At 37.2% G+C, this 15,415-nt stretch overlaps 2 protein-coding genes across 2 annotated transcripts; both read left to right on the top strand.

Annotated features, from left to right (window-relative positions):
* Positions 1–780: 780 nt before the first annotated feature.
* Positions 781–3,058, top strand: LOC139814549 (uncharacterized). The gene is made up of 3 exons (XM_071780868.1): positions 781–949; positions 1,633–2,254; positions 2,679–3,058. The coding sequence occupies exons 1-3, from the start codon at positions 889–891 to the stop codon at positions 2,842–2,844; spliced, it is 849 nt and encodes a 282-aa protein (XP_071636969.1). The 5' UTR covers positions 781–888; the 3' UTR covers positions 2,845–3,058.
* Positions 3,059–4,202: 1,144 nt separating this feature from the next.
* On the top strand, positions 4,203–13,939 carry Me31b (ATP-dependent RNA helicase me31b). Its single transcript, XM_071780139.1, has 8 exons — positions 4,203–4,735; positions 6,043–6,217; positions 6,505–6,711; positions 6,791–6,962; positions 7,051–7,201; positions 7,752–7,947; positions 8,047–8,217; positions 8,415–13,939. The coding sequence occupies exons 2-8, from the start codon at positions 6,077–6,079 to the stop codon at positions 8,709–8,711; spliced, it is 1,335 nt and encodes a 444-aa protein (XP_071636240.1). The 5' UTR covers positions 4,203–4,735; positions 6,043–6,076; the 3' UTR covers positions 8,712–13,939.
* Positions 13,940–15,415: the final 1,476 nt, after the last annotated feature.

Below are 15,415 nucleotides of genomic sequence, written 5' to 3'. Positions count from 1 at the left end.
CGTTTATTTAAAAAATCATAACTTACGAACAAACAAATTGTTTGTCATGATCATTTGTTTTCCGCAACAAACGAGTGTTAGAAACTCGTGGGACACGAAAGGGCGGGTTGGAGAAAATAGGGTTAATAATTTTTTAATAATTTAACGATTTACAATTTATTAAATTTATCACATGTTGATTATCATATCTAAAATGTAATAAATATTATAATTTTTCGTCCTGATCTATCTTGATTTTTTTCCCGAAATCCTCACCCTTATGGAAAAAGTTAGTAGTTGCGAAAAAAGCACACAAAACTTTAGCAATTAACTCTGTAATATTTACTATAGTTTCGTGTACTTTTTTTCAAAACTACAGTAGTCTTTCCGTAGTAATTTTCCGTAGGGGCAGCCAAACGTATGGAAATTTTACATAGATATAATAATAAAGATCGGAGCAAAAATTTCGAGAAATATATATAAAACTGGAAATACATAACATTTTAATAAATAAAATAGGAATAATCGATTTCTATTTGACGAATCGACAAACGCGAAGAAATCTGAGATAATATTGTCTTATATGGATTAATTAATGTTGGTTTTATTTTACAATTGTTATTTTAAATAAGATATAATAACATTCAATCGTATCGCATAGTGAGCGAAATATTAAATAGAAAAAAATTGGTATAATTTATAAGATATCCCATTATTTATCGGGTTAGTCGCGAGCTCTCTCGATAAATACGCTACTGCTTGAAAAAAATAAAAGACGATCGAGTGCCCGGCAGTGCCATTGCCATATTGCCATACCGCTGCAGTGGAAGCTAACGAAAGGAAGTTCTTCGTGTCCCTTGCGAACGGTGGTGTAAAACGGAAAAAGTTCCATACTTTATCTCAGGAAGTATGCCGCGTTGCTTGATAAAGTCCATGGCGCGGTATCACAAGACGGACAATTCGAGCGAAGGTATATCTTCATCTTTTGTCGATATCTTTTACGATATCTTTCTGCGGACCATTAAGATTATTCAGGCCTAATGTAAAACCAGACGAGCCGAGCTTCATTATCGGCTATGGAATATCCATGGCATGTATGTGCTCGACACGTGTCTGTACTTCAACCTTGACTATTGTCACAATAATAATAAACAGGCTGCGGATATCCATGCCGGGAGTCTTTTATCTTCACGTGATCCTCCTGAGAGTTCTGCCGAATAAATATATAGATTATCAAAAAATAAATACCGAAGATACATTTTCAAGAACCATACAAACGCAATAGGGTTGTAGCCAAATAAATGTGCAACGGAATTTTTACCGTATCTCTTTTATTATCGTTAAACAATTATATCTTGCCATTTATTCTGCTGACTGAAGAGGAAGGAAGAGAAATGTTAATTTTTCTCGTTAGACGCAAGAAAGACGTACTTCAAAACTTGGAGATTAATTACTAACTGTCGATAGGCGAAATTTTAATTTCACATGGAATGACTTTCTGTCAGGCTCTTTCCAATTACTTAATTTATTTATTACAGAATTACTTTCTGCCACTTAAAATAACAATAAATCCTTCAGAGATGCTTTAAATCTCGACTATTCCGGTAATAAATATCGTGCCAGCTTCGAGTGACGGAAAATCGATTTTTACAGAGACCGAATTCCCGTGGCTGCCGCCGTCAACGGATCTCAAGCGGAAGAGCCATACGAAAGACGCAACGTCCAAGACGAGCAATATCTGGACCTGCTCCGGGCTGCCCATCGTAACCCGTTACAGCTTCCACAAGAGCAACGGTGCGACATTCGACGCCGAGTTAAATCCAGCTGGGCAAAATTGTGGAAATACACATCACGATGCGGCGTCGATCGACGGGCACGTGAACGATAATGCGGGGAAGGTGTCGACGATATTGCTCGACGGGGTGCCGCGATTCTCCTCCAAGGCGGAGAGATCGGCTACGCAGACGTCGGAGGCGGGAAAAGTCGCTGGCGTGATAAATCCGCCGGTCGTGATCAACGGCTGCGAAACGCAGACGCTCTCGCAGGCCCTGTACTTGCTGCCGAAACAGAAGCACGAGTCGGTCAACGCTGCCGAGGGTAAGACGGCGTCCGCTCGAGAAGGCGCCCAGCACTGGAAGAGAAATAAAACGATGCACTACTGCCCGTACTGTCGCAAGAGCTTCGACCGGCCGTGGGTGCTAAAGGGTCATTTGCGTCTACATACGGGCGAGCGACCCTTTGAGTGCCCAGTTTGTCATAAATCCTTCGCCGATCGGTACGTACGACAAGGACTCCCTTAAACTTGGGACTCCGACGCAGGAACGCGCTCCCGGGTTTTAATTCCGTCGACGAGAAACTTGGATAAGAATCGATCTCTTAAGGGGAAAACTTTGATCAAAAATTGGAGTACACGAAAGTCGCGTTCTATTCGATTAGTACTGTTCGGAATGTTAATTGCTATGTATTAAGAATCGATCTCATCCTAGGTAGAGAAAGCAAAAACTTGATCAAAAATCAAATTAAAAAGTTGAAGTATATATACGAAAGATCTGTGAAGCTGTCAAAGCATCTTCGGGGAAAAATGGAGAACGATTTTATTCTCGTTCTATTCGATTATAATAGCGCTGTTCGGAATGTTAATTGCTATCAAGGGTGCATCATTTGCCACGCGACTAATTAATCTTTTGGGATTATTGCAGCTCGAATCTTCGCGCACATCAAAGGACACGCAATCATCATCAGTGGCAGTGGCGTTGCGGCGTGTGCTTTAAGGCTTTCTCACAAAGGCGCTACCTGGAACGCCACTGTCCGGAAGCCTGTCGCAAGTACCGTATATCTCAGAAGAAGGAGATCCCTTGCCCATGAATCCCGGATGGGGAACGACGGCGAGGAGTAGATATAGGAGTAGATAGTAGAGGTAGCGACTTTTTAACTACCAGCGGTAGTTAAAGTCGCTCTCAACGACGTATATAGCGCTTATACCAATGTAAAGTCAATGTTCTGACGCGTGCGTTATATGATCGAAGTTTATGCCGTTCTTTATATTTCTCAATAAAATTTCAATCTTTCATATCGTCAACAGGTGTGCGGCAACTTTATTAACATGATTTATTGCGTAATTCAGATTTTACGAATTCGTGATATACGCTGAAGTTGTAGCTCCATAAAGCTATACTTATTTTGATCTCTGTGAGACGTTCGATGAGGCTTGAATCGTTTCTAGGATTATATCAATCTCGAGATGTATTTCATTGAATATAGAATCTTAAGATTATTTGAAACTAAATTTAATATGATTTTACACTTAAATTATCTGAGTAATTATTTAACTTTATATTTAAATATAAAATCATTAGCTCAAATACTGCCATTTTATTAGTCGGACGGAATCTCAAGTTCACCCGAGATCAGACTTGTAATATATGTTGAATTTATAGCTCTGTGACCAACTTCAGATAGAACTCTATAATGACATGATTATGATGACGTTATCATGACCTGGACATGTCCAGATAATTTTTAAGTGATGAACAAAGTCACGATAACGTTATCATGATGCCATTATGAGTTTTATGTTCTACTGGGACTTTATTTCGAATATATAAGGCTTGAATATATAAGGCTTCATTGGATGGAAATATTTTTAATTTTAAAAATATCTGAGACTAGATTTCATATGATTTTATATTAAAATTATCTAAAATTACTTTTAAATATAAAATCGTCTCGAAATATTATATAACTATTTTATTGATCGGATGGAATCTCAAGTTCATCCGATATTAGACTTTAAAAATGATCTTGAACGCAAGATCGGATTATGAACGCCGCTTTTAGTTTCGACAGCAACGGCCAACGTGTCGCTCGTCGCGCTCTCATATACTTGGCAGGCGGTGATTGGCCAAGCCACCGCGTACACAATTCGAACCACGTGGCACGTGATTCGTGCCGGAACCATGTTTCCGGGTCTGTTCTTTCCGGTTATTTTATGTTGCGCTATCTGAAATGTAAACGACAGGCCCGTATGATCGAAGACGGAGTTGAAAAACGGAAGAACAGAAGGTATGAAAAATTCAGCAACAAATGACAGATCCATTGGCTGATCTCGCTCGCCGCAATCCGACCGCGTCGCCGCGTGTCCCTCTCATGAATACCGCCTTAAAACGACGCCTGGCGGCCTGGCCGGGACCGGGGCGCCACGGTGGCATCGCCGTCTTGCTACCGTCGCTCTTTCATGGTGCGGATCGTGACGATCGTGTACACCGAACAAGCAATAATCGTCGCTCGCATTCGACGCAGTGCATCAGTCGGGATTTCGGGATACTGCAAGAGGAACGCAAATTACGAGTCGTAGAGACAGACCGAGAGACTGAGAGTCGGGACCGCGTGTTAAACACTAGAACGCTTTTTTTCCGAAGCGTAACGAGTAGAGAAGCGGTAGAGAGAGGTAGAGCGAGAGGGAGAGTGAGAGCGAGAGCGAGAGAGTGTGAGAGCGAGTGTGAGAGAGAGAGAGTGAGAGAGGGCGAGAGAGTGAGAGAGAGCGCGAGGAGAGTGAGGAGAGGGAGAAGCGACAGCGCGGCATCGCACCGAACGAGAAAAAACGGTGCCCCGACGCGGTTACTGGCGCTGCGAGAAGTCGGCGAAATCCATTGACATTGGGGGAACGGCCATTTTGGCGTGTTGTTTCCCACGATCGAGTGCCCGAGGCGCGCACACGCATATACACACACGGCATCGACGTCCATTCGTTTTCAAGGTAAGGAGCAACCACGCGGACGACGACGTTACGCGTCCGCCCGGCGACTCCCGCACAACCCCATTCTTCCGTCCGTCCGTCGTCGTCGTCTCCCGGCCCCCGCGCGGGGCCCCCCTCGTGTTGGAACGGTTCAAGTAATATCGCCCCGGGGGCTTTTTCGTCGCCCCGAAACGCCCCGTTCGCGCGAGCCGATCTAGACAAGGGTGGAAAAAAAGAACCCCCCTTTTGGCCCCCCTTCGCGATCGGCGTCCGTTGGAGCCGCGTGGAGACGAAGCGAGCCGGCCACGGTATATTTAACGCGCAAATCCCTCACTCGCGTGAGTTCTGCCGTTATCGACGGTTCGAACGGTTGAAATTCCCGTGACGGGTATACTCAGTACTCGCCTGGGCGACGCATATCGGCTACCGTTAATCACGAGCACTCGCGATTAGGTGAGTACTGAGTATGTACGTGTTTTCCTTACGCCGTTTTTGAATTTACGGAACTTTCGGAACGATCGCGAACTTTCGTCATTCGAAGATACAACGAAATCTCAAGAATGTTCCTTTGTCTCTTTGTTGTATGAGTAATACTTCAATACATTCCGTACATAACAAATCTTAATAGCGCTTAAGAGCCTCTCTTGTTTTCTTAACGTGCGTTAAATCTCCTTTTCTTAACGTGCGTTAAGTATACGATTAAAACGAAAAACGTGTCGCTTTGTTTGAATAAAATCTTTTTGTAAAGCTTAAAATTAGCTTCATAATTCTGTTTTTTCTAAAAAAATAATTTATTGAATTATTTACTTCACTCAAGAAACAGTTCTTATTTCTTGTGTAATTATATTAAATTTCGTGTTCATTGAAAGTTACAAACGATAGGGAAATCGAATTTTTTCGACTAGCACAGTCAACTGCTTCATCTATAGAGTTATTCATGGTTGCTTCCTGTATCCAAACACACAAAAACACTTAGCATATTCGAATGTATTCATAACGGCAAACACAGAGAGATACCTACAGGCATACACTGTAGGTCAATTGTGTTTGGCCTTGCTCCCTTTCCATCTCCTTCTATTTAGACGTTAATATAAAACCTGATACATACTTTCGAATATGCTTACGGGATCAGAACTATTATGATATAATTTAATATTTTACAAGTGTAACTGTGATATAAAAACGTTATGAGTAAAATTTATGTGACTTTAAACATTTACACAAAGAAATTTATAACGTAATGCCTACGTAAGCTTAGCTAGCGTGTATACGTATATTAAATGTAATTATAGTAATAACGTGTCTTTTATCTTCTTTTCTGTCGTCAGGAAAAGATAGTAGATATACTACAATATTTCCAAAATGATGACCGAAACGCATATGAACTCTAACCATATGTTGAATTCTGGTTTGTCTAATAAATCAGAGATAGAGAAAATGGATGATGTGGGTTGGAAAGCCAAATTAAAGATTCCACCAAAGGATAAAAGAATTAAAACAAGTGTGAGTTCTATGATAGAAAAATACAAATTAATAAATTATTAAGTAACGGGAAATTAATAAAGATATATAAATATGTAACAATAAATTGATATAAGTATACATAATAAATGTATAACAATAAATATATAACAAATTTTTATACCTTAAAATTTGAGTTATTCTTGCAATATGAAAAATTTTAATAAGTCTTCAAAATTAATTTTACTATTGTTTGCGGATAAAGATCCTCGAGAAATTGAATACTTAAGTTTTCCACATTGAAATTTAGTTCGAAATATACCTTACAGGATGTTACCGACACACGTGGTAACGAGTTCGAAGAATTTTGCCTAAAACGAGAACTATTGATGGGAATTTTTGAAAAGGGATGGGAGAAGCCATCGCCGATCCAAGAAGCTAGTATTCCTATTGCACTTTCTGGTAAGGACATCTTGGCACGAGCGAAAAATGGAACTGGTAAAACTGGAGCGTACTCAATTCCAGTGCTGGAACAGGTATGATGAAGGCTTTAGCTTGAAAAAAAAAAAAGAAATATTTGTTTTGAATGTCGCGTGCTTATTATTGCCACTTCAGGTTGACCCGAGGAAAGACGTAATCCAAGCACTGGTGATTGTGCCTACAAGAGAATTAGCGCTACAAACATCACAGATTTGTATTGAGCTCGCAAAGCACATGGATATAAAAGTTATGGTTACTACTGGAGGAACTAACTTACGAGACGACATTATGAGGATTTATCAAAAAGGTAAGGTTTAGGAAAGTGTATGATTTATCGATAAATTACATTAAATGAGTCGACCGATGTATAATTTGTCTGTAATTTATGCTTTCAGTACAAGTGATAATCGCAACGCCAGGAAGGATCCTTGATCTGATGGACAAGAATGTGGCAAATATGGAGCATTGTAAAATTCTAGTTTTGGACGAAGCAGATAAGCTGCTGTCGCAAGACTTCAAAGGAATGTTGGATCATGTAATATCGAGGTGCGTTTGTACAAAAATATTACATTTTATTTTACACAGAATTTCTTTATTTAACCACACACTCCTTTTACGGTAGGTGGATAACTATGAAGAACTGTGCAGAAAAATCTCAAGTTCAATATTTTTTTTGTATGAGAGACAATTAAGGTCGACCATTCACAACGCTTTGCTTCTTTTATGCGCTCGTACATGCAATGCTGCATTTCGTATAATTAAAGTGCTTGAAATGTAAAACGTGTCATTGAATTTAGGCATGTCATGTTGCAATATATTCACATTCCCGAGTGTATCAAATTGACTAATCAATGACTAACTTTAATTGACTCTCGCTTAAAATTCACTGAAATTGTACTATTTATTTCACTCGCAATTTTAACTCGTTGCCATATTTTTTATCTGATACTATTAAAACACAATTTTTAGCTAATATTACAGAAATTTAATACATATCACGCGTGTAATATAATACTATCAATTATTCCAAAAAAATAACCATATTACTCATCTCTGTTATTTTGTGTTTATTAGTTTTCTATTATTTTCCTTCTAGATTACCACATGAGCGTCAGATTTTGCTGTATTCAGCTACGTTTCCTCTGACTGTGAAACAATTTATGGAGAAACACTTGAGAGATCCATATGAGATTAATTTAATGGAAGAGTTGACTTTGAAAGGCGTAACACAATATTACGCTTTTGTACAGGAACGACAAAAAGTTCACTGCCTTAACACGCTATTCTCCAAGGTAAGGCTTAATTTGATTTTATGTAATTCTTTATCAATGATATAATAAATCTTTTTGTTTCAAGCAAATATATTATTAATTTATGTATTACTTTTATAGCTGCAAATAACGCAAAGCATAATCTTCTGTAATTCAACGCAACGCGTCGAATTGCTGGCTAAGAAAATAACAGACCTTGGGTATTGCTGTTATTATATACACGCGAAAATGGCGCAGGCACACCGAAATCGCGTATTCCATGATTTCCGTGCAGGATTATGCCGAAATCTTGTAAGTTAATTAATGTATAACATTTTTAATTAGAAAAATTTAAATCTTATTTCAATTTTAATTACATTATATATAATGTATTATCTCTAGTTCAAGTAAATGTAAATATTGAAGCAAATTGTACATTGTACTAATGTATCTATAATTGAAGATTGTACTTTATTAATGTTTTTAAAAATGTTTTTCTTTTTTTGCAGGTGAGCAGTGATCTATTTACCCGCGGTATTGATGTTCAAGCTGTGAACGTCGTAATCAATTTTGACTTTCCGAAGATGGCAGAGACATATCTGCATCGAATCGGCCGATCTGGAAGATTCGGCCACTTAGGTATAGCAATTAACCTAATCACGTATGAAGATCGCTTCAACCTACACCGTATCGAACAAGAGCTTGGAACAGAAATTAAACCTATCCCAAAGGTGATAGACCCCAGTTTGTACGTGGCGAGACCAGAAGACAATAATAGTATGGAAGAAGGCAACGTGTCCAAGTAGTTTCGATGCATTGTGGTAAAATGAAGCTTCACACACGCTCAAAGAGTTTAAAGTGTGTGTCAAAGTGTGTCAAAGAGTGAGTTTACTTGTAAATAAAACGTACTAAGTATGAGTAATGATGAGTTGAGTGATTGAAGTGTCGGGCAAATGTCAGTGCGAATCATTTCTTTGTACATAAATACATTTAAATGTACATAAGCTAAAGCAAATCAGAGTCAAGCCATTATCAAGATGCACAATATGTAAACAGATATGTGAATAACATAATAATCAATCATTGCATTTTATCATAACTGTAAATACTACATGCGAGGACATACAACATCGTTTTAATAGAGGATTTTTATACAACGGCTTCATTCTTCCAGTATTTTTTTTCCTTCTGTTGTTGTGTAACAATGAAGAAGAGGGCATATATGATTTAGAAAATCTATCGGCCAATCTCACCGAGTACAACATACTGATTCACATGTGCTCATTACTTTTGTACTGTCATGCATATATAAATTGTCCTTAATACCAATAAGGTCGTGTGTATATATATACATATATATAAATTGCCCTTAGCGATTTATAAAATTTGGATATTAAATATCAGTTGTAATATTTGATCATGGCTTGATTTTGCTATCTGTCAATATTGTCATACAACTCTGAAATTCAAATCACTTGTCAACGCTTAAACTATCTTTTTCTGTTCATTCAACCGCTAATGGAATTTTCTTTTCCTTTTTTTTTCTTTTTTTAAAAACGCAATTGGATTTTCTTTTTACTATATCGTGATTGAGAATCAGAGGTTGTACAATTGACTAGTTTTATATAATTATTTTTTTATAAAGAACTGGCTGGTGGATTCCCTAACAAAAAAAGAGGTTCTATGGCTGATGCTGATAATAACGTGTATGTCCAATCGCAGCCTACGTTTAATTATACAACAACAGTCTATCGAGGCTAAAATTGAGAACTAACAAATTGCGAGGATTTATTGCTAAAATTAATAGAAAGACGCGGAAAACGCGGAATAAATGGATTGCAAGTGAATGCACATGAGGAACTGACAGCTCACACTGAAATGTGAGCTTAAGGGTGCACTGTGAAATACTCTATCTCTCGTGAAAGATAAAATAACTGCCAAAGTTATTGTATTATTGATAATATCAACATAGAATCTCTAGAGATCTCCATGAAATTATGGCTAAACACGAGAAAGAGTAGAAAAATATGCAAGAAATGTACTGTTTGGTATGCATGACTATTATAGGTGAAATTTAAGAATTCGAAAGCCACCAGCCAATATGACTTAGGTTTTTGGATGCGAAAGATATGGAACAATATGCGATACCAGAATATTTCATATTTGAGGGGAATCCTCTTTGAATGGAATATTAACGGTGATGAGAAGGCGGTTTAAAATGTATTTAGGGCTGTAATATCAGGCACTGTGAGCTTATCACGGAAACTGTAGATAATAGATAAACAGTAATGAGATAACTGCTGACACAAAAAAAGAGAACTGAAATTGCAAATTGAATATTGTGAACAAATGTGTACAGAATGTTGATCTGGACGAATGGTTGTTCATGCTCGCTGCCTTCAACCTTCGACCAATATACGTAATTTTTGTTCGTAGCGACACCGAGTACATGGCTTAAGTTTGACGCAAATTCTAAGTATATTTTCGAGTCGAGATATTTCGCGAATCTCCATTTTCGTAGAGGGTTCCATCGTCAGCTGAATGTCGAGAGACAGATTTCGCATTTTTGTAAAATCTAATGTAAATGAATATGCGCTATCATACTCGCGAGTTTAGCTTATCATGGGCTTTGCAAGTTCTCTTCTCGTCTTACGAAATGTAATTCATTTCGTGTATACAACTCTACGATTCTGGAAAATTTACACATTCTTGATTGCGTATGCCATAAGTCTGACTCGTCAATATAACATGAAAAAAGAAATATTTAGGTAAAGGTAACACAATCCTCGCGCGATTACTGCTTTTGTTTACCGCGGATTTATTGCAAATCGAATTATAAGTTGCAAAATAATCGTTCACCGCGGATTTATTGCAAAGCGAGTTTTAAGTTGCAAAATGATCACAACTTAACCGCGTAAGAAGTTACTAAATAATCACAATCGGGTTACAAGTTGCAAAGCAATCGCACTTGCGACTTATTGCCCGGTTTGTAGACACACACACGTGCATTTGTGATTTCTGCGCGATTCCTGGATGAAAGGAAGATAAATTAATATAACGTATCGCGCTAAGATTGAACTCGACCGAAGACGACAATTGAAATACGTTGAAATACGATGTACCGTACTCAACAACCGTTACGCGTCTTTCTATTTCTATTTGCTTCCTCGATAGTCTTCGATTCGGCAAAATTTTTCTAACAACATATTTAGCTATTGTTGTAACTACTATACAGGCAGATAAATATCTATTGAGTACAGGCGAGAAGTCAGTATTGATATTGCGAGAGTTTCGTTATCGGTGATATCCATTAACGATTACGATCGAATGATCTCTGATCTATTCAGAACGCTGTCTTCTGCTTGACCGAGATAACGAAAGCAAATAATCTGCCAGATAATGATGGTGCCCCGTTGACCACATATAAAATGAACAACCAAAGCAGATCGGAAGACCAGCAATTATATCTGCTATACGATTTGATAATTTATTGAGTTCTTTTTTGTGTCACTGTTAATGCAAAGATACTGTAATGAATTAAGCTAATGTGCGATTTTGTTGATCAAATAATCTGTCGCCCACTGCATATTAATTTGATCGATCGGAATCGCATACGATTGCGTCATAGTCTAATATTACGGTCCCCTTTCATTTTATTATCTACTTAATATACAAACGTAAATGGGTTCAATGTAATAACAATTGTTTCGCCAAACGATCTAATCCGCGAAATGTTCCCATTTACAAACTACGAAAAATCTGCTCTTATTCTATTAGCTTCTCCTGTTGTTTTGCTTACGGCGATTTTTTGAAAATTCTTTTGGCAATATTACATAGACTAAGAAGAAAATACTTAGTCTTACTGCGCTGTAATTGGAAACATCGATAGATCCATTTTATGGAGTCTATTTTGCGAAATGTATTTTATTCAGCTTTCGAAAGAGTCAATAAGCTAATAAGTGGCTAATAAGCAAGCGGTTCAACTTTTTTGATTTTATAAAAATTTTACAAACTATTCTATTTCAATCAAAAATTATTTCCAACAAAAAATTCTTACTGATCTTTAAATGTGATCGATGCACGATGTTCGTACATTTCACCCATACAAAAAATTGTAAACGAAAACTCGTCCATTAATACTAATATTAAAAATCGACAAATTTGCGTGCTGTATTTGACTCTTTCTAAAGAATGATGTTTATATGAGAAGTATATAAACTTAGAAAAAAGTGGGCTTAAAAAAATCAAAAAAAAAAAGAAGAGAAAGAAACATTGATTAGCAATGTTATGTGAGCAGACTGAAGAACGTGGTAATTTTATAATCTTTACCTCTCTTGCAGCCATACCTTTATATTGCCTATATTCTAAATTACAGACGAGTATCCTTTTCTGAAAAAAATTCTGGAAAATAAGTTAATGAGTATGTTCGTGGCGCGTTTCACAGTTGCAAGTTGCCAAAGTAAACATTTTTTACTTTGGTATATTTTACCACGTCTTCACGTCTGCTCCATGAGGTATATTCAAGTGCGGTTCCCGCAACTAATCTTGGATATAACAAGGAGTGCCCTTGATATGAAAGTAAGCGAGTGTAATTCGTGCGACGTAGAAATACCTACGGAAGATTTCGGAAGTAAATGTGTTAACATCCGGGTATATATGCGAGAATTGCGGAGGACTCTCTCCGATCCCATCCAGGGGAGGGTAAATTCTACTTCTCAATATCTACGATTTAAATCGTAAGTGTGAAGGGGAACATCATGAGAACGAGCTCTCTAACAGCACATCTAGATCTCGTACCTTCGCCTGAATTTATTTCCATTGGTTGATCCAATGCGGCGAGCTGCGTGTAAGCACATTCCCAACAAACGAGCCGAGAATTGATCGCATCGGAGGTTTAAACATCTAAACGAACGATCTTTCCGCGTTCGAATAACATACGCAGCTCGATAATAATATTGGAATTAGATCTCCAATATACATAAAATATTTTTAAAAAAGCAAAAAAAAAATAATTCGTTCGAAATGTAAAAGTCAGTTTATTGACTATCCTGCTTTACCGTTTTGTTAAAGAACTTATTATTTACACTTGTTTAAAAAAAATTGTAATAATCACTCAAATGTCATATCTGAACGGCTACTATATAATGTGATATTTTGTTACTATTATTAATATTGCTGCTATTAACGATATATGAACGAAGGATTTTCGACCCTGTGTAACGGACATCGATTTATTTTGTGACGTTGAAATCTCTGAGTTTGTTGTTCGTAAATTGCAAGCGACATAAGATTGCGAAATTTCTCTTGAAATTCTAGAAACAACTTGTTGAATTTTATAATTGATGCAATTAGGATTACACGATTAATGAAACGAAAAAGTGCGTCTCTAAATGGATACATAATAAAATGATTTCGCAGTATTATGTAGCTTGCATATCTACACGGAGAAAATTTTATGTTAAATTTTACTATGCTGCCGCACCAACTGCGGACCATCAAGACGCCCAAGTTTAAATGCTATAGTCTTGTGTAAAATTACTATGTCCATAGCATTTAATGCTACGGACATAGTAATTTTACACAAGATTATAGCATTTAAACTTGGGCGTCTTCAGGTCCGCAGTTGGTGCGGCAGCATAGTAAAATTTAACATAAAATTTTCTCCGTGTATTTACAAATAACTCGCGGCTCACGCGTAATTGTGCGCAGATGAAATACTCTCTGTATTTCTGATTTTTATGTGCATTTGTCAAGACAATATTCTCATTGTGTGTTATCCTTTCGGAATCTGTAAGCGGTATAAAACAAAATTATAAATAGGTTTTCTTGTTCTAAGTAACATTACCGTTTTTCTTTCTTCAAATTGTAAAGATGGGTTTGCGCGTGACTATGAAAAGAACTTTTTTTTTTATTTGTCTTCGCTATTCTGTTAGCTCAAACCCATTCTAATAAGTCGTGTCAATTTTGTTTCCTTGAAGGGACAGAACAGCTCAACTGTCGTTCCTTAATAAAAATTCTGTTTCAGTACACACAATACACGAGATTATATCTATTTTTCACGTCATAAATCCCGACGTACTAGATTTCATCGTCCCAAGCTTTTTTCCCCCCTTACGTAAAACGATCCTCTCTCATGTAGTCTCAGCAAGATTATTAGATAAACAAGGTGAATTTTCTACGTGTTATATATTACTTGAATTTTCAAGACTATGTTGCGAATCGCACCCTGCATTTTAAAACTTTCTAATTATTAAGGCATTTCTTTATCGAATGAACATTTTAATTAATCTTACTATTTGTTAAAAAGTTCGCCATGTGACCGGTTTCAAATAGCATCGATATACAATTGTTTGCAAATTGATATAAAATTTATATTATAAATGATATTGAATTATCAAATGTATAAGAGAGAAGGAAATTGTTCTGTGTGGATGTATCTTGTTACCCACAAAGTTATTGCCGAGGTTTATTTATTATTTACTCGTATTTCGAAACATCTGCGGGCACTTATTGTTACAGTTTGCAATATATTTTGTACGTATATCCGAGGATTATTGCGGCTAATGCACGTTTAAGCGGATTACGTCAAATGCGACGTTACATGGAGGTATCGAAGTATCCTCCTTATAATACGGCTCACATAATTTGTCGCTCTAGACGTAGTATGCATTTTCCTCTAATACTACACTTAATACTACTTAACATTTAACGTTTAGTACGATTTATCAGATAAATCAGATAATTGATATCGGACAAATGTAATAAACGTCTCAAGGATACTATTGTTCTCATATCGATGTTGATTTTACAATTTAAAAAATTAATGACTTGATTGTGGGATATAACAAGAATACATGCATCATATTTGTAATATCGTTAGCACCCTCAAAAATTATACAACAAAAAATCTAATATAAATGACACGAGCTATTCGTGAAAATAATATTTCCTAAAATTAATTTAAAAAAAATGATAAATATAATATGTATAAAATCCTGTCATATATGAGGGATGCTTTCTCAAGCCGTCAGCAAAAGAGTATAGTATCAAATGCATTCACTATCGAAAATGAAACATTGATACTTCAATACCATCGGATAAGCATCCGTATTTCGATTCTACTGCCGTTATTGTAAGCTTTCCCAGCTCCACGCGATCCTCCGCGGCTCTTTCAAAAGAGGAGGATCTACGGAGGTAGAGAACAAGCAGACGTGGCTCGGTGAGTGGGCGGAGAAGAGGGCATAAGAATTATGCTGTCAGACCCTTGGCGCGATATAAACGTTGGGCCGCTATTGATTTTAAGTAGTCGCTTAAATAGCGTCGTTCAGCCGTGCCACCACGGCGTCCGCGTCGTCGGGATGCATCGCGCCCGAAGATGCGTTAGCGACTTTCTCTCTCTCTCTCTCTCTCTCTCTCTCTCTCTCTCTCTCTCTTTCTCTCTCTTTTTCTTTCTCTTATCTCTTTGTAACGTTTTATGAATCCACCTTCCGATTCCACGCGTTTTGCATTC

This window comes from Temnothorax longispinosus, chromosome 6, assembly GCF_030848805.1.
Source record: "Temnothorax longispinosus isolate EJ_2023e chromosome 6, Tlon_JGU_v1, whole genome shotgun sequence".
NCBI classification, from domain to species: Eukaryota; Metazoa; Arthropoda; class Insecta; order Hymenoptera; family Formicidae; genus Temnothorax; species Temnothorax longispinosus.
This window is presented reverse-complemented; position numbering and strand designations above follow the sequence as displayed.

Coding starts and splice junctions, on each gene's coding strand:
- LOC139814549 (XM_071780868.1), top strand. CDS start 889: ATGCCGCGTTGCTTGATAAAGTCCATGGCGCGGTATCACAAGACGGAC. Junction 950..1,632: donor GACGGACAATTCGAGCGAAG/GTATATCTTCAT, acceptor CGATTTTTACAG/AGACCGAATTCCCGTGGCTG. Junction 2,255..2,678: donor CATAAATCCTTCGCCGATCG/GTACGTACGACA, acceptor GGATTATTGCAG/CTCGAATCTTCGCGCACATC.
- Me31b (XM_071780139.1), top strand. CDS start 6,077: ATGATGACCGAAACGCATATGAACTCTAACCATATGTTGAATTCTGGT. Junction 7,202..7,751: donor TTGGATCATGTAATATCGAG/GTGCGTTTGTAC, acceptor TTTTCCTTCTAG/ATTACCACATGAGCGTCAGA. Junction 7,948..8,046: donor TTAACACGCTATTCTCCAAG/GTAAGGCTTAAT, acceptor TTACTTTTATAG/CTGCAAATAACGCAAAGCAT.